We start from the raw sequence: 19,772 nt of genomic DNA, 5'->3' as shown, positions 1-19,772 counted from the left end.
ATAGATGAGCTTGATAATCGCAAAGAACCAATCCCATGGGGCAGTGGTAATGAAAGCACGAACCTCATCAACTAGACCGACCTGCTCCAATGCAGTCCAGTCAATACGTCGGCCCACTCCCAGCGGTCGCACGTGCAAAAGCTGAAACAAGTCGTCCTGTGGGCCTGACGAGAATCAAATCAGAGGGTGATGATCTTCAGTCGCGGCGCTCGAGGAGGTTGCGCCGGAACCCTTTTGCTTTTTTGAAACGGGGATGGCAGTCTTCTTGCCTAGTGTGTTCGTCATGATGTGCCTGAAAAATAAATAATATATGAGTAAAAAGCATCACCAAATATTTAAATTAAGGATTGAAACAGTAGAGTGCAAGAAGCCCAAAGAACCAATCAATATATATGAATATCCAAGCATGTATGATTAAAATAGTAAATGAAGGAATGGTATAAGAAAGGGCAAAAGCAAATAATACTAATAATAATGATGAAAAATATCAAATATTTAAAATAAACTAATGAGTGAGCAAAAACAAAACTCCTAAATAACTAAACCTAATATTAGAAACAGATGAAAATAGGAAAAATGAACCATGAAGTGAACTAATTAATAATTTTATATGAATCAATCACATTAATAAATATAACCACAAGACAGAGTAACTAAGAAAAATCTTGATAAACAATAAGTAATAATCGAAGTAAGAATTAAGGGACTAAAGAAATAAGAAAAATAAAATAAAATAAAATAAAATAAAATAAAATAAAATAAAACTTAGAATAAAAAAATAATAGTAACACGTTAGAGCAAAAAAAGGGGCATCGACTGAATGGTGGACGGAGGTGTGGAGGTACGGTCAGTGTTGGGGAAATGGGGAGGCACGGGCTTGGGGGTTTTAGGTCTTGGCTATGCGTCTTGAAGGAAGGCGGGGGTGGGGCGGTTCTTGGAGGGCAATGCGTGTGGAGTGGGTTGGTTAGTGTGTGTAAGGTGTGAAGGTAGGGGGAATCAGTGGTGCGGGGTTAGGGATGGAGTGGAGGATCGGATGGGGGGTGGAAGAGGAAAAGAAAGGGAAAGAAAAGTTGGGGGAAGGAAGAAAAGAAAAGAAAGAGGAAGGGGAAGCTAGGGGATTCCACCGGTGAGGAAAACGGCTAGTGGCCGGTGGTGAGGGGTTGCGGCGGCGGCTAAGAGGGTTTGAGGAAGAAGAAGATAAAATGAAAATTAGGTTTTTAGGGGGTTAAAATAGGGGCAAGGTCGTGTTAAGGCCCCGTGTTGGGCCACACGGCCGTGTCACACGCCCATGTGCGTCGCAACAATTTAATGACTATTCGTCACACGGCCTAGGACACGCCCGTATGTCCAGGCCGTGTGCAATGTTGTTCGCTTCTTCCACGCCCGTATGGTATCCCACATACCCGTGTATCTGAACACATGGCCGTGTGCCTTACCCGTGTAACTCTCTGACTTGTTTAAAATTTTTAAAAAATTTAGCTCTAGTTTTCACACGACCTAGGACATGCCCGTGTGTCCAGGCTAGGTGGTCTGCAAGGTCGTGTCGCACACCCGTGTGGCTCTATCGCAAGCCATGTGGCTCGATACTTGGGGATTTTTAGCCCTATTTTCATACGTCCAAGGACACGTCTGTGTGCCCAGGCTGTGTGGGTCACTGTTCCTGCATAAAAAACATGAAAAATAGATAAAATAAATAGGTTAGTGGTGTCAGTGCTCGGGTTACCTCCCGAGAAGCGCTTATTTAAAGTCTAAGCTCGACTTACCTCAATTTTGTGTTGTCATGGTGGTTTGAGGAGTTGAAACTCCTCACCTCTGTTATCAATTTTATCAAGATAAGGTCTGAGTCGAGTATTATTTACCTTGAAAGCTCCAAAGTTAATATGTGTTACCTCGACTGTACCATGTGGGAAGATATTCAGTACCGTGAAGGGAATCATTCTGTCTGTATCGTGCTCTGAAGTAGCAATTCTAGGGTCCTTTTCATCTAACAATACTTTGTCCCCAACCTTAAATTGCGTTGTTTCATTCCTACGCCTGTCGTGGTGCCGCTTTGATTTATCATGTGCTTTTGGTTTCTCCTTGACATGTGTTCGCCATTCGTCTAGTTCATCGAGCTGAAGCCTTTGTTCTTCGTGAGTCACTCTGTTTTTGTTGCATGGATTAGAATGAGGTGCCATCACGTTCTTCCTAGGGGACTCCTGCAAAAGAGTTTGATTTGCAACATTATTCAAATTAACCAAACTTAAACAATCATCTCGATTACTAGATATTTTAGCAGAATCACGAGCTTGAAGTTTAACCGTGTCATCACCTACACGAAGTATCATTTCACCTATGCCAACATCGATGATAGTTCTAGCAGTTGCTAAAAAGGGTTTTCCTAAAATTAAAGGTAAGTCACTATCCCCGTCCATGTCTAGAACAACAAAGTCAACTGGGAATATAAATTTATCAATTTTGACTAGCACGTCTTCAATAATACCCCTAGGAAATCTAATTGTTTTATCTGCCAATTGAATGCTTATCCTAGTTTGTTTGGGTTTCCCAAGACCTAGTTGTTTAAACATTTTATAGGGCATGACATTAATACTTGCCCCTAAATTAGCCAAAGCATTGTTGACAATTCAACTACCAATTAAGCAAGGAATCATAAAACTCCCTGGATCCTTCAACTTGTTGGGTAGCCTATTCTGTAGAATGGCTGAGCAAACTACGTTCAACTCCACATGTGACGCATCATCTAACTTTCACTTATTTGCTAAAAGCTTCTTTAAAAATTTAACTACGTTTGGCATCTGCGAAAGAGCTTCAATAAACGGTAAGTTAATATGTAATTATTTTAATAATTTAAGGAATTTGTTGAATTGTTCATCTGTGTGGTCTTTCCTTGTCACATTGGGGTATGGCACACAAAGTTTATACTCTTTACTTACATCAACCTTACCGTTATCTACCACATTGTCCTGCCTCAGTTTCTGTTCATCCTCAACTAACCCTTCATCATTGTGCATAGTAATGGCATGAAGCTGCTCCCTTGGGTTAGTTTCAGTATTACTTGGTAGGTCATCTTGTGGTCGTTCAGAGATCAACTTAACAAGCTGTCCTATTTGAGTTTCGAGCCCTTGAATCAACGCTTGTTGATTCTTAAGTGCTGTTTCGGTATTCTGAAAACGAGTTTTTGACGCTGAGATGAATTTTGTAAGCATCTCTTCAAGGTTCAGTTTCTTCTCTTATTGGTAAGGTGGTTGTTGAAAACCTGGAGGATGTTGTAGCCTTTGATTTCCCTGACCACCCCACGAGAAATTGGAATGGTTCCTCCAACCTGCATTATAAGTGTTACTATACAGGTTATTTTGAGGTTTAGAATTATTACCCATATAGTGGACTTGTTCCTCATTGGTGCTAAGGTTGAAGGACGGATAATCTGTATTGTGCACTCCTCCTCCGTTTAAATCACACCTCATCATCGGATGTACCTGAGTAGAACCATACAAACCATCAATCTTTTTATTTAAAAGTTCTACCTGGTTAGAGAGCATAGCGACCGCGTCGAGGTTGAAAACACCAGCTGCTTTTGTCGACTTTGTTCTCATGACTTGCCACTGATAGTTATTCAGTGACATCTCTTTAATAAATTCATAAGCCTCTTCAGGTGTTTTGTTGTTTAAAGTTCCACCGGCGGCTGCGTCGATTAGTTGCCTTGTTGAGGGGTTCACACCGTTGTAAAAAGTTTGAACCTATAGCCATAGAGGTAACCCATGGTGAGGGAACCTTCTTAATAAGTCTTTGTATCTCTCCCATGCATCATAAAGAGTTTCTAGATCCATCTGCACAAAAGAAGAGATATAATTCCTTAATTTAGCCATTTTAGCTGGCGAAAAATATTTAAGTACAAATTTTTTTGTCATTTGTTCCCAAGTGGTGATTGACCCTTGTGGTAACTACTATTCCCAAGAGACATGTCAGATCCAGGGCATCCCAATTCGATTGAATGGGATGACAGTTTCTCATTCCTAATCTGTAAAATAATAATTTCGATCAAATCACACATCGCAGTATACTAGACCCTCTAGCAAATGCTTATCCATTAAGCGGGGAAAATCCTATTTAAAAAGCAAAAAGATTATGCTTCGACTCTAGCGGTAGGGATGGATATATCACAAAATTGGACTTTTTTTATTCTTCCCTATTTTTTTTGTTTGGCTTTTCAGGAAAACAAAATACAAAAAAATCCATTTTTTGATTTATTTCATTTATTCCATGACCAGAACAGGAGGGGATACATGTTACACCACGATTTTGAAAGTCTTTATTTCGATTTGATATATGAGATGAATCCAGTATTTCGATTTCTTGCTTATTTTGTTACTGAATTATTCTAAAGCTACTCGATTAGCTACGGCACCTGGTGCATTTCCCCAAGGGTGTCCTAAAGTTCCTCCACCGAATTGTAGTACGGAATCATCTCCAAAGATCTCGGTCAAAGTAGGCATATGCCAAACGTGAATACCCCCCGAAGCTACGGGCAGAACACCTAGCTTGGGTTAGCAGGTAGTCTACTAGATAGACATTATCGAATAGCACCATTTGATGAGAGATATGAACGACGGATCAGTCGACCAGATCTACGAATCTATTCTAACTATCAACAAATTCCTAGGATTTTAGGCGGGATGGGGATTGTAATGTTCAACCACTATTTAGCCTTATTCCTCAATGAAAAGGGTAATAACCGAAGGCGAATGGCATCATCGAAATTGCCATTGATCTTAAAGGTGTCGCAGAATTCCAGGAAATTTGCCAAATGAGTGTTTGGATCCTCGTCCTGCAAAACATCAAACTGAACAAACTGTTGTATAATTTGAATCGTGTTAAGTTTCAGTTCAAAATTATTTGTAGCAACAGCAAGTTGTTCCTATTAAATTAGGTTTAGCATAATCATACATAGTACGAGGAGCAGGATTTTGATCTATTGGATTTACAGCAACCACAGAAGGTAGCGGATTATTCTGATTATCAGCCATCTCCTCGGTTGTAGTATGGATATCGTCCTCTTAGTCATAAACTAGAGACACCTACCAGAGCAAATAAAAGAAAAATTAGAAAAGAAAAATTAAACTAAAAACAAAAAAGTAAATCGCAACAAAAGTAAAAAAAAAAAGGCTAAAGTAATAAAAATCAAATGTTCCTAATATCTTAGTCCCCGGCAATGGCGCCAAAAACTTGATGGTCGGTAAAACTAACTAAAAATTCGACTAAGGCAAGCACACCTATCGAACAATAGTATAGTTATGGTAAGACCGGAAATATCGTATCCACGAGGACTAAAAGTACTAGTATTTACTATCTTTTATTATCTAGCCTAACAATTAAGAGAATTTTTAATCTAAAACTAATTATGTAATTAACTATGATTGCGACAGAGATTAAAGTTGGAAAATACTTTTGGAAAACCGATGGAGAAGACAATACCTAAGGAAGAATTCACCTAGACTTCACTTATTACCTCTGAATTATACGATTTATTCACTTGACTTAATCCGTAGAAATCCCTGATTTATGTTAATATCTCTCTCGAGACTAAAAACAACTGACTTTAGGTTGATTAATCGAAATCTCTTTCTAATTAAAACCCCTATTGTCGCATTAACTCGATCTATGGATTCCCTTATTAGATTTGACTCTAATCCGGAAGATTTATGTCGTTGTATCTCTAGGATTGCATGCAACTCCGCTTAATTATGAATGATCTACTCTTAAACAGGGACTTTTGTTCCACTGAATAGGCATATCAAAAACCTGAATTAATATCCTGGAATATTAAAGCAAGGGTTAAATCTCACAATTAAGAATAAGAACAAGTATTTATCATATAATTCAAAGAGTAATAAGATTCGTCTTAGGTTTCATCTCCCTTAGGTATTTAGGGAGTTTAGTTCATAATAATGGAAAACATCTTAAAAATTGGAAAACAACAAAACATAAAGAAACCCAAAGAACTTCTAGGAAATTGGATGAAAATCTTCAGTCTTGATGTAGATCCTCCTTCTGAGCTAATCCCAGTGGTTGTTCTTGAGTGTTTTCTGCCTTCTATTCTCTGTGTCCTAGTTGATCCTCTTCTACCTCGTTTAAATAGACTTTGGAATGCCCAAAATAGCCCAAAATTAGCCTTTTTCGAATAGAATTAGACCTAGGTTTAATAGGGACACGGCCGTGTGCCACGCCCGTGTGAAGGCGCTCAAGCCGTGTATAATACTTAGTTGGTTTTTAGTCAACACGGCCATGACACACGGACGTGTGGTTTACCCATATGGAAGTGACTAGGCCGTGTGAAACACTGAATTAGGCCCATTTTGTCTGTTTTTGGCCCATTTTTTGCTCTTTTCGCCTTCCTATGCTCACCTAAGTATAAAACATGAATTTAAAGGATTAAGAGCATTGAATTCAATGAAACCAAGGAAAAATCATCCATAAATATGCCAAGCATGGGGTAAAAATATGTATATATTATGGTTTATCAATTCTAATATCATTCCTCAAAGAATATTAACAGAAACAAAATATTTAGGCATACGCCACATATGTTGTAACACTCCTAACCCGTATCCGTTGCCGGAATAAGGTTATGAGGTATTACTTGACTGAACAAAACTTCTATAAGGTCAAAGATACTCACTATCAAAACATAACCGAATATCTAATAACAAATTAACTACTGTCAAGTTATAACTAAAACATTTCACCACATTAGTTCAATTATAAGGCTTCTCTAAACAAAATGAGCAAGCTATCTTCGCATGGCTATAATGTATACAAAGTCGAAATATCATTCTACCTATAGTCTATCCTATACATGCCTTAAACCATGATGATATACAATCTTCTCAACTCACATAATGACTCGATAGTGTGATGATATCTCCGGCCCTTCCAACTCGAGCTAAAGTATAAACCTATAAGAAATGGAAAAGAGACCACGGAGTAAGCTTCAATGCTTAGTAAGTTTTAAGCAATGCAAACAATTAATTTACTTATAGATCGATTATTTCAAATTTTCAAGAAATCATTCCTAGATAATTGCCATTTTGGCCAAGTATCCATGAACATAATGCATATTTAGCAAATTCACCTCACTTGAATCTGAACTCAATTAAAACCAAATATTGAAATCACAAATAAGATCATAAGAACTCGAAAAGCATCTCATTAACAAGTTTTAACCATGTTTGCAACAAAATCACAAATTCACTACAAGCTGTCTTCCCGAGCAACAGTCACTAAATTATTTATAACTGGAGATAAGAAACTCCAAATCAAGTTCCATTAATTTTCCCTGAAAATAGACTCATATATCTTCCATCCATCAAATTTTCATAATTTTTTGTTTTACCAATCAATACCAGATTTTTATTCAAGTTTCCCCTGTTTCACTGTTTGACTATTCTGACCACTCTTCACTACGAATCAGTTTTCTCATTATACAGAATTCAAAATATGTTATTGTTTATTTCATTTGAAACTAGACTCATTAAGGAGTCTAAAACTAGACTCATTAAGGAGTCTAAGGATATAAATTTTATCTTATAAACATTTTTGTACCATTTATAATGATTTTCTGAGAACAGAACAGGGGACCTCAAAGTCATTTTGACTCTATTCCACGCCACTTCAAATATCTCATTATTGGCAATTCTTTTGCTCACACAGTTTCTTTTATAAGAAACTATACTGATTAAGATTTCATGACATAATTTATTCAGCTTCTAACTCAACTCTCACAATTTATGGTGATTTTTCGAAATCACATTACTGCTGCTGTCCCAAGTAGATTTATTACCCATTCTTGCATTCATATTATTTAACATGTATATCACCAAATCAATCTCATATAACCTTTCACCATAACCGAATACACACATACACATATGAGATTTTCACATATACTTCTCATTTCTCAATCATGATTCAATTCCGATCAATCTAACATATAAAAGTATATAATACATACCTGACCAACTTAATGTATTTAACATATTCAATGGTAGATTACTACGAACATTCGAAATCATAATCTTACTCCAATCATCGGCATTAAGTCTGCTAGGTTTAAAACCTAAATCCAATCACCACCACAAAGCATGCGGGACTTTAAGCCCGAATATAATACCAGCACAAAGCCTACGGGACTTTAGCCCGGATATAACACCAGCACGAATGCCTTCGGGACTTAGCGGATATAACACCAGCACGAATGCCTTGGATGAGCCGGATATAACACCAGCACGAATGCCTTGGAATTAGCCGGATATAACACCACCACGAATGCCTTGAGACTTAGCCGGATATAACACCAAGCACGAATGCCTTCGGGACTTAGCCCGGATATAATTCTTCATTATCATGCACATATATATATATATATATATATATATATATATATATGTATCATAACACATTAGCATTTTATTTGCATTACTTGAACACAAGCACAACGTGCTTATCAACCATTCCACTTTCGGCTCAATAGCCACATACAAAGAACACGATTTCGTTTCGCTATCCAACATGATTTCTATAACCATTCGCTACAAGTCATATACACAAATTATTTATCCCACTACGTAATTCAAGTAGAACCAATAGGTCAGAATTTATTTATTATGCTTATATACCATGATTTTATCAAATCATAAGCTAAGTTTCATTACTCAAAGACTTACCTTGGTATATTCGAACGGTTGTAGATTGGCTACTCTATTGCTTTCTCTTTTCCCCTATCCAACTTCCTTGCTCTTGAGCTTAATAAATGCAAATAGATTTGTTTAATATCTTAACCAATATTGTTTACTTATTATTCACATTCGGCAATCACATAACAAATTCAATATGTATTATAATTTATAAATATGCCATGATTCAAATTTCGTACATATTTATAACCGAAAATGGCAAGAACTTATCAAGCCATGATAGTCACTTATAACTCAAACTCAAAATGATCATAAAACCCTAATAACCGATCATTCAACTTATACTAGTTTCGCATACACAAGCAAAACTCGCATAGTTTAGCTTGTTTTCTTATACACTAGTTTAACCACTACGATTATTACCAAATAAATCACATTCAATTAACACTACCCATTTACATATACATCAACTATCAAATTCTCACTCCTTAGCTAATGCCGAATGCTTATATAAGCCCTAAGCCATATTTACACATTTATCAACTTTCCAATTCAACTGAATACCAAAAATTAATGTCATTTAAATAGCCAACACCAAAATATTTGTTCAAAAGGACCTAGCCGAACACCTCACTTAGTTAAAAGTTCCACACAAAACACTAGTAGCCAACTCAATTTCATCCTTAATATTTCTTATGACAAAATTTATCAAAATTCAATAAGAAATACATTAAATTCCATGACCGAATTTGCATTTCACCATAATAGCCACTTGCCATAAAACAATTAAGCCACAATCATTTAATTTACCTAGCTTAGACTTAGATTAATAATTATCTAAATTATTTAAACATTCAACACAAACTCTTCTTTAATTAAGCACATATTCGACAAGGAAAAATGGTAATTTAGCAAACCTTAGTTTAACATATAATTTGTTTATAACACATTTTAAGCATTCTTTTCATGCCAGTCAAGCATAAAACACATACATTACTCAAATATAACCAAGTTCATATTCGGCAATAGCATCCAACATGATAGCCGATTCTTCCCACTTAGCATCTAATGCATACATATGATCATTTGTTTGGCTCAAACGCCCATCCACCATGATTCGTCCAAATTAATATGAAACAACAACCATATTATTTATTGACTACTATGGCCGAAAGCTTTATTCATTCCCAAAATCAAAAATTTAACATGGGTCAAATAAAGAAGTTGGTAACTAACTCAAAAATTAACTAAAATTTCAAGAATTAACATAAACTTTTTACCTTAGTTTAAGCCTAGGATGACCGAGTGGTGTTTCTCCCCTATTCTTCCTTCACATTCGGCTTAGAAGAAACAAAGATGAACACTTAGTTTTCTTCACCCATTTACCCCCTTTTTTAATTATTATTATTCTATAATATAAAGCCATTTAATTAGAATAATGCTAATAGAAAATTCATATATTATATATTAACTAGTAACATGGCCGGCCACTATCTAAAATGGGTAATTTGACATGCAAAACCATTCTTTTCAATACATGCATTAATAGACCATTATAAAATTAACCTATCACATTTCAAAAGTGTCTCACATAAGTCCTATTTAATAAATTCACATACAAATGATCAAATCAAAGCATGAAACTTTTACACATGCATTATCTCATATAATAGACATGAAATTTAACATTTAATTATTTTCATGACTCGGTTTTGTGGTCCCGAAACCACTTCCCGACTAGGGTCAAATTAGGGCTATTACATACGTGGCCAATAATTTTTCATATCACATTGATAACATAAGTTATCTTTACCATTTGAAGAGTTATCTTGAGAATTCTCATTGTTATCTTATTTATTACTATGTTCCCACTTTTAGTGGTCCATAATTTTATCTTTTATTTTCTTTATATTTGCATTCTCTTCGGGGAATGCAACAAATCTTGTAGGACAAACTTCTAAACGCCTCTATTGATTATTTATTTCATAATCATCATCGCAAACATGCGTGAATTTCAAATCAGAATCTATCTATTTATGTTGTCATAATTAGTCTCCAGTTATAATAAACATGATATAATAAATAAATCATAATAAAATATACCTAAAGATCTTTAACATTACCGTCATTATCCACATAAGAATTATATAAATTTCTTTGCATAATGATTACCCAAAGTGTGCTGACCCCAATTAAATACTGAAATAGTAGTAGCTCTAAAAGGCAATCAACAACTTGAGCAACAAATTTAGGGTGACCATATTATAAAATAAAATAGAATCATGTTGACAACGTGTTATAAAATAATAAAAAAGTAAAGAACAAAGAAAATAGAATAGTAAAAGAGAGAGCGTATTTTATTAATTAATGGGATAATTACAATGCTTATTCAAAGTCTCTATTTATAGGCATAAGAAGTATAAATGAAGTAGAGATCTAATAATAATGACTATTAGAATTTAAAGTAAATCAAAACTTATCTTGATCTCAATGGACATCCACTTAATAAGATATTCATAACACTATCAAATTTAAAATTCTAAAAATAATTTTATATATCCTAAACAAAGGTTTTCATGGGTCGAGTCAAGCCCATGCAAGGTATCTAGACCAATTTTTCAAGTCCGATTCTGACTCGGCCCGAATAATGAGCTTACTTTTTTACCAAAGCCTGGCCTAATTTTAGAAAGGTAAAACTTGAGCTCGACCTAGCCCCTACCATATTTGACCTTGTTAGATTATTTTTATTTAAAAATATTTGTTTTACAAAATATAATATACTAAATGCATTAAAAGAAACTAAAATAAAATTTTCTAACACATTAAAAATATTTATATTAAAAACCATTACCATAAATATAATAATTGTTTTATTGTATTAAATATAATTTTTAAATTTTGATTTTTCCAATTGGGTTAGTTAGATGGATAAGTTTTTTTAAGTTTTGAGTAACAAGTTAATTATTATTGGACTAGTAATTTAATATAAATATATAATTATTATTTAATATATATAATTAATATAATTATTTTTATAACATAATATATTCGAGTAAAAATTGAGATCGGGTGGAAAACATCTTGCTCATGGCCCGGCTCATAAAAAATAGGTCTTAAATTTTACCTAAACCCATTTTTCAGACAAACCTCAAGCTTAGACAAATAACCTAATCATATCTAATCCTAAATAATGAAAATGAATTATTATGTTTTACAATTCTTTCAATAATATCACTTATTAAAAGAGAATCATATCAACTGAAATAACTGCATTAAACGAGAATCATGATTGTCCACGTGTTATTTGGTAAATTTGAAGTTGACAACGTTCCTCTTAGAATTTCAATAAAAGGATATAATGTTCTATGCCGACTCCACCTTTAGAACTAGCTTCATAAACTCGTAAACCAAGTAACTTATGGCTGCTGATGGTAACACCTGTACATGATGAACTGAATTAAGTTAGAAAATGCTGAGACTAATAAACTTAAAATCACAGATTACTATAATCCAAGTCAAGAAATCAAGCATGGGTTAATTTCCCTGTACAAAATTCTGCAGTTAATTGCATTAAAAGATGTAGAAAATGCACATCATGCATGCACGTGTGCGTTTATGTGAGTTTAACATACATAACATGTATGTATATACGTATATTTCGTACCTGCAATATGCTGGGAATGAGTCCTGCATAAAGAGCATGCATTCCACCACCTTCCTCAACTATCTTCACACAAGTCGCGAATGCACTTAACTTAGTCGCACGGACTTGCATTTGGAGATGCCTTCTCACAACTTCGAATGGATATGTAGCAGCCTCGGAACATGCACCAGCAATTGCCCCGTATAATAATGTTCTAATAGGACCTAACTCTAATTGCTCAAATGCATTCAGTTCCAGAACACCTCGCTCCATGTCTTGAATTCTTTTTCTCCCCTCAGGTGAATGAAGATAGGCTGACTTCAACATATCATAAACGCCATAGAAGACTGCACCTGAAGGTGCCATACTTATAATCGTGGGCACTAGTCCCTTATAAAGAGAAAAGAACCCTTCAGTTTGAACCATGTGACGAAAAGTTCCAAACAAACCACCCAGCGCCTCCCCGCCTGGAGCTACCATTACTGTCCTTATCTGCAATTGTCAATTACAGTGAGACTTGGCTATGATTAGAACTGGAAATTCCCTAATCAAAGAAAGTACCACACAGTTATCTCGATAGTAACCAAAGTAACCAACACTATCAGAAATTTCTACATCATGTGGGATAAGTATAAGGGAATAGAATTTTCAAGAAGGCATAGACATCGAATTGGAAAGAATCTAATAGAACAACTGAAATAAGTACAAGAAATGGAACAGGTTGCAAATAATTTTAGCTGACTTGCATCCAACCAAACCTTTGTGTAGAAGTTGCTAATGAATTTTAAAATCACCAGAGTCATGGTCTTAAGTGTTTTAAACAGGGCACTAATATCTCACATCATCCTTTCAATTAGACAGCAATTCATCCGAATCCCATAACTCCAATCCTTATCACATAATTTTAAGCATAATATTGCAAAAAACTACAAGTTTCAGTTTCAGACACCGAAATCCCGCATTATAGCCAATCTTTTGATGAATGTGAGAGGGCAAGAAGTAAACTTGCCAAAGCATGCTACTTCTAGTCCTATCCTAGCTTCACAGATCATGCAGCCAAATCTAAAAACATATACTAAGAACACTTGAAAACAAGAAGATACCGAGTTCCGCAAAATCCAACACCACTACCAGGCCACACACAAAAGGGAAGGCTAACATGTAACCAGATTAATGAAATCCTTAAATTTCACATACGGTGTCCAATGGTAAGCAAAGCAAAGTAGCAGTAATCCCAGCAGCAGCACCAGCAAGAAACCTCTCGAAATTTGAGGCTTCTTCTTTTCCAGATAATTTCAGTTGTTGATTTCTATATGTATCATAAGCATAAAAGTTGATAGCCTTGAAAGGAGCCGTGCGAAGTATATTGACAAAATTCCCTTTCCAAAAACCTATCAACCCTTCAGAGACTGCAATGGATTTAATTAGTTCAATGAAGTGTTTCTTTTCACCACGAAGAATGTACTCCAACTTCAATCTCTCCAGAGGAGCAATCAAAGTCCTGTTACAAAAGGAAACAATTATTGGAGCTACAAAAAAAATTTTAACAAGCATTTTTTTTGGTCATTTAATGCTACATAATCTGATATAAACAAATCTTCCATCGTTTTCTTTCTCAACAAGATTTTCACATAATAAAATAAATCTCAATATAACCCACAAATAATAGCATAGAGAGAAAACCTTGAAACCATAGCAGCAACAGCACCAGCCCAAAGATGTTTGGTGGTATTTAAAGCCCCTGATCCCTTCTTTTCTTTCTCCTCTTCCACCATTTCCACTTCTTCCAAATTCTTATCCCCGTTTTGGCCCCAACTTTCTCCTGATTCTCCAACATAACCCTCCTCTCTCGATAAACTCACCGATAAAAACCAGCCCACTCTGCCCCTACCATCTCCCCTTGACTTCACAAAACGCAGCGTTTTAGTACTCTTCCCCCCACCCAAAAAGCACAAATTGTCATCTTTATCAACAGAACATTTCTGGGCCTTCAATGAAATGAAGGAAACGAACGAGGAAGGCAGTGTTTGGTCGTTGAGAAACAAACCACCCAATAAAAACGGACGACCGGTATTCCACTGTCGTGAAGCCCTGATCGTGTCAATAAACAAACAGCTATTTGGACCGTACATTGCAGCAAAATCTAAAAAGCAAAAACAAAAGCTCCAATTATTAGAGGGAAAAAAGAAACAAACTTTGGCAAATTAGTGACGAAGAAGAAGAAGAATAGGGCATGAATATATGATGAGATAGTGAGGACTAAGATGTGACCAAGATTTTCCGACTTGGCCTTCCATGATCGAGCCTGCCACTCTCGCTTTGCTTTTTAATCCAGTTTTGATCTTCTTCTGTTCTTTTTTAATCCGCTTTACTTTAAGGCGGGGGTTTTAGAACAGCATACGAGGGGAGGTCCAATGATTTTTCATTTTGGTGAAATAGAGACCTAGCATGTAACACGTGCATTTTCTTTCCATTTTTAAAATATATTTTTAGAATGGGTAATTTGCACTTTAGATCATTGAATTTTGTTTTAAATTTTCATATACATCATAAATCTTTAAATTCTTTTATACATATAAATATTTAATAAAATAAAATTAGATCATTTATGTAACACCCTAAAATTATTATACCATAAAATTAGTAATAAATCGAGATTGTATATAACTGATTGCTTGATAAATTGAAATACGAAAAATAAAATAGATAAAAAAGAAGTTTGAGTGATGAAATAAGAAGAATATTGTGATACATTAATTTGAGCCAGAGGCTAAATCGTAATGATGTGAAAAGTTTTGGGATTCAAGTATGATAATCTGAAATTTGAAGGATTGAAATGTAAACTGAGAAAAATTGAAGGACCAAAAGAGAAAATAATCCAACTTCTTATGACATGAAATTGGTGTGTAGGACCAAATTGAATAATCGAAAAAATATGAGGGACTAAATTATAATTTTACCAAAAATAAGAAGTGATTCAATGATGGAATTTTGTAGAAACATGAAAGGTAAAATGGTCATTACCCAAAATATATAATTATACGGTGCAAAAATTAAAGAAAAAAAGTGTTGAAATATGATTAGTTAACTATTTTATTATTATTTTATTATAGGATATTTTATATTAAATTGTAATATTTTATTATGAGATAATTGCATGGAAACATGAAAAAAATCTTCGTGCTTCCAAGGCCGCTTATATATATGTACAAAGGGGTTCTCATTTCTTTATAATTTAGTCCCTTATCATGAAATCTCACTTTTTCTCCTAAATTCCTTAAAAATACCCATTGCCACCCAAAAGGAGAAGTGAAGTAGACATACTAAAGAGTTTAGAATAACATCTTGAAAGAAAGAAATTGAAAGTGGAAGTGGATAAAGATGTGGAAAATTTGAAGAGATTAAAGAGACAAGGTAAGTACTTTAAGAATTTTACTTTATTTAATTTTTAATCAAAGTATAGATTATGCTAAATAGTTGAATTATTTATTAATAAACTAATATTAAGTAATGAATTGATTTGGTATATTGAAATAATAGTAAAAGGACTAAATTGTTAAGTGTACAAAAGTTTATGTTTGAAATCAAGTATTATGATAGAGAGTTTAAATGAATGTTAAGTATTAAAGAATTAATTACAAAGTGATGTTAAGGTGAAATTATAGTAAATAATGAATTTCCATGATGTCAAGGACTAAATTGTAAGCTTTGTGAAACTTAGAATTAAAATAATTGCGGTGAAGTGCATAAAATCAAATATCGATGTAAGAAATTATAATGAATTATTTGATTAAAGTGTTATGTGATAGTGAAATTGAATGAAAAGTGAAGTTAGAAGGACAATTAAAATAATTCTTGAGTTTTTGTAATGTTAAGGACTAGATTGCAAAATAATTAAAAATGACTACAAGTATTAAAAACACGAGAAAGTGATTTCTAGTATAGATATTTATTATATTTTGGTGTGTTCATAAAGTGAGAAAGAAGAAAAAGTAATGGAAATACTATTAACTATGAAAAGAAAGTGACATGAATTTTAGTATGTAAAGTAAAGTGTATTTAAGTTTACATGTAAGTTTTAAGGGCTATATAAAATAATAATCAAAAGTATAATTTTATGAACAACCAAATGATCTTATATAAAAAATCTGTAACAGCCCATTTTTAGTGCAATCGAAACAGTAGTTTCGGGACAACAAATTCGAGCTAGAAAGAAAATTTATTTTAATAGATTTATATGATCTGCATTATGATAGGAATGTCATATGAAAATTCTGATAAGAAAATTTTACCAATTATATGCTTAATTACGAAAAGGACTAAATTGTATAAAATGTAAAAGTTGAATTCTAGTAGCTAGAAGGATCAAATAGCTATGGAATTCAAAACTTGACGTCAAACTTGACGTCCTTATATGGTAATTAGACCATTAATGAAAAGTTAGTATATATTTTTGGATGATTCATCCATAGAAATTTAGAAAAATCGTAAGGACTAAATTGGAAATAGAATTAATTAAAAGATGATAGTAGAAAATATCATCTTAGTTTCATCATCTTCTCTAAAATTTGCATGGGAACCCTAGGAGAGAGAAAGGAAACTAATCAAGCTTAATTGGGTAAGTATTCTTGTCTCGTTTTTAGTAATTTTTATATTTTTGATATCGGGATAACCTAATCTATCTAGATTGGTGATCAATTTGAAAAGTTATCAAAGTATAGAAATTTTTCCATGGATGAATATATTGAAAATTTGAAATTCATGGTAGAAAATGAAAGGTTGTTGATAGATAAACAACTTTTACAAAGTGAATTTTGATGAAATTGTGATTTAGGGACTAAATTGTGAAGTTGTAAAAATTGAAGAAAAATTCTAAATTTTGTGAAATATATGTGCTGTAAAAGTTATACTAAAATTTCAGTTAGGCTTAGAATAAGGATTAAATTGCATGAATTTCATTTTTCGAGCCTAAGGATGAAATTGGAATTTATGAAAGTTTGGGGGTAAAATGGAAATTTTGCCTAGAGTGTAAAATGAATTCAATTGAATATAAATTGTATTAAATTGATGATTAAATTCATTTATATAGATCTAGATAACTCAAATTCGAAGCTAGATCGAGGAAAGGAGAAAGTTTTAGATTAGTAGATTCTCTTATACGAACTATAATCGAGGTAAGTTCGTGTAACTTAATTATGCATGTTAATATGTTTCAATTGAATGTTGTATATGATTAGAATGTGGTATATATTTATGTGATTTATATGAATGTTATAAATACATGAAATGATTACATGATTAGAAATGTATTTAAAATGTTAAGTCTCGCTGGAATAATGAAAATCGATGGATAAGTATGATTTCCCATTTTTGAATGTGATTTTGCATATGTTGCAGATAGGATTTAGCTCGAACGAGTAATCCTGATATAGCCCTCTCGAGCATCCTGATCAGTAGTGATTTAGCATCTGTTGCGCACTATCGCAGCTCTTTGTGAGCGTCCTGTTACATGTTTCGGTCGGTTGTGATCCAGAATATAGTGCGGACACAAACATAGCTCTATGTGAGCGTCCTGATTTGAACTCTTAGGAGTTTCTTAACATGGCTCACTTGAACTCCGTGTTACCTTATCTGGTGCTCCTTGATATTATCTCTTTGGAGATATCTAATAAGCTTTATGAGCTCTCTGAATAAAACTCTTATAAGTTTATTGATTAGCTCGGATAAGTGTCCTGATACATGATTACATGGCTCATCTCAGCATCTTGATATATGGCTTGAGAGTGTGCTTCCTGAATAAGTGCCCTATTGGGTACCATTGATTATGAATTGACGGATTACGGATTTGAACACCTTGAGTGTGCTATTTGAGTATCCATCATTATTTCAATAATTCAATGGATAAAACTCTTTACATGAGAAAAATGATGAGATAAATAGAAATATGCCTTGGATGCTTTTGAATTATTTGATGAAGGGTTATATGATGAGCTCATTTATGCTTGTTTGATGTACAAATGTATTATATGACTAACTTGCTTGATTGAGTATATGTGTTTAGGTAAACTTGTCAAATTGATGAAAAGCATGTTAATTGTATGCTTAACATTAATAAATATAATTGGTAAGTTTTAATTCCTGTTATACGAACTTACGAAGCATTAAATGCTTACTAGGTTTTATTTCTCTGTTTTATAGTGCTCGAAAGCTCGTGAAGGTTGGAGATCGGTTGGAGCATCATCACACTATCCACTAGTTTGTTTTGGTATAAATAGTAAACTTATTTTGGTATAATGGCATGTATAAGTAACTTGACCATTGTTGGCATATAAATGTAGTTTGTAAACTAGCCATTGGAATGGCTAGTAATGATTTGTTTTGGTATATTTATAAGGTTATATTATGACAAATATCTATGTGTTAAGTATTTTAAGTATGGTTGATCAAGTTATGCTTAACATATAAGTTAAACAAGGGTAAGAATGTAAACTTGAATGCATATGATAAAATATCATATTAAATGTTAGAATTGGCTTGGATTTAATGCTTGAATTGGCTAGTATATACCTGTAAGTTTTGGTGTAGGTTATTGACAAATTTGAGTGAGAAATAAAGTTAGGAAATGACTTTATTTTGTCCACACGGGTGTGTGTCTTAACCGTGTGTGAGACACGGCCTGACACATGGGCATGTGGTTTGGCCGTGTGTCCCCTGCATCTTAAATTTGAGAAACAGAATGCTCAAAATTGAGCACACATGCCCAGAACACGAGCGTGTATCTTGGTTGTGTGAAACCTGCACTTAATTTTGGAAAAATTAAATTAACCACACAACCTAGCACACAGGCATGTGGCTGGCCATGTGGCACAAGTCAGAGAGTTACACGGGGTTGAACACTGCCTACAGCACGAGCGTGTGTGCCCTGTATCTAGGAAATTTTTTGAAAATTTCGTGAAAAAAAATTATTTGAGTTCCCGATTTAGTCCCGACTCGATTCTAATGTTTATATTGGGCCTCAAAGGTCCATTCAATGGACAATATGATTAGTTTTGGATATGAATAGTAATTTACATGAATTATGTGAAATTACTCTAGTAATGTTCCGTAACCCTATTCCGGCGATGAATACGGGTTAGGGGTGTTACAGAATCTAATAGCTTGATAAGAGAAATAAGTGTTAAATGTTGATACGAGTGATAATAAATAAAACTTTCACTCAAACAGTTTTAGACAACAGTAGTAGTTCAACTTTGAAAGTATACCAAAAATTGTAGAAATCAATTTAGAGGTTGAATTAAATATGAAATTAAATATTATTGAGTCTAGTTTAGCATAAAAGAAACTTTTCAAGTAAAGGAATAGTAAATTATGAGATATATGAATTTTGTGAAACAATGTCGAATGATTTGAATTCTCCTATTTTGACTTTGAAAATTTAT

General features: G+C 33.9%; 1 protein-coding gene and 1 non-coding gene across 2 annotated transcripts; one reads left to right on the top strand and one right to left on the bottom strand.

Annotated features, from left to right (window-relative positions):
* Positions 1-3,753: 3,753 nt before the first annotated feature.
* On the top strand, positions 3,754-3,860 carry LOC128284696 (small nucleolar RNA R71). The gene has a single exon (XR_008275119.1). It is a non-coding gene; the product is annotated as a small nucleolar RNA R71 (small nucleolar RNA).
* An 8,065-nt stretch (positions 3,861-11,925) lies between these two features.
* LOC108470864 (probable mitochondrial adenine nucleotide transporter BTL3) lies at positions 11,926-14,786 on the bottom strand. Its single transcript, XM_017772362.2, has 5 exons — positions 14,605-14,786; positions 14,017-14,476; positions 13,531-13,834; positions 12,355-12,825; positions 11,926-12,128 (listed from the first exon to the last, which is right to left on the bottom strand). The coding sequence occupies exons 2-5, from the start codon at positions 14,463-14,465 to the stop codon at positions 12,054-12,056; spliced, it is 1,299 nt and encodes a 432-aa protein (XP_017627851.1). The 5' UTR covers positions 14,466-14,476; positions 14,605-14,786; the 3' UTR covers positions 11,926-12,053.
* Positions 14,787-19,772: the final 4,986 nt, after the last annotated feature.

This window comes from Gossypium arboreum, chromosome 11, assembly GCF_025698485.1.
Source record: "Gossypium arboreum isolate Shixiya-1 chromosome 11, ASM2569848v2, whole genome shotgun sequence".
NCBI lineage: Eukaryota > Viridiplantae > Streptophyta > Magnoliopsida > Malvales > Malvaceae > Gossypium > Gossypium arboreum.
This window is presented reverse-complemented; position numbering and strand designations above follow the sequence as displayed.

Coding starts and splice junctions, on each gene's coding strand:
- LOC108470864 (XM_017772362.2), bottom strand. CDS start 14,465: ATGTACGGTCCAAATAGCTGTTTGTTTATTGACACGATCAGGGCTTCA. Junction 13,835..14,016: donor GTTGCTGCTATGGTTTCAAG/GTTTTCTCTCTA, acceptor CTTTTGTAACAG/GACTTTGATTGCTCCTCTGG. Junction 12,826..13,530: donor TTTGCTTACCATTGGACACC/GTATGTGAAATT, acceptor TGACAATTGCAG/ATAAGGACAGTAATGGTAGC.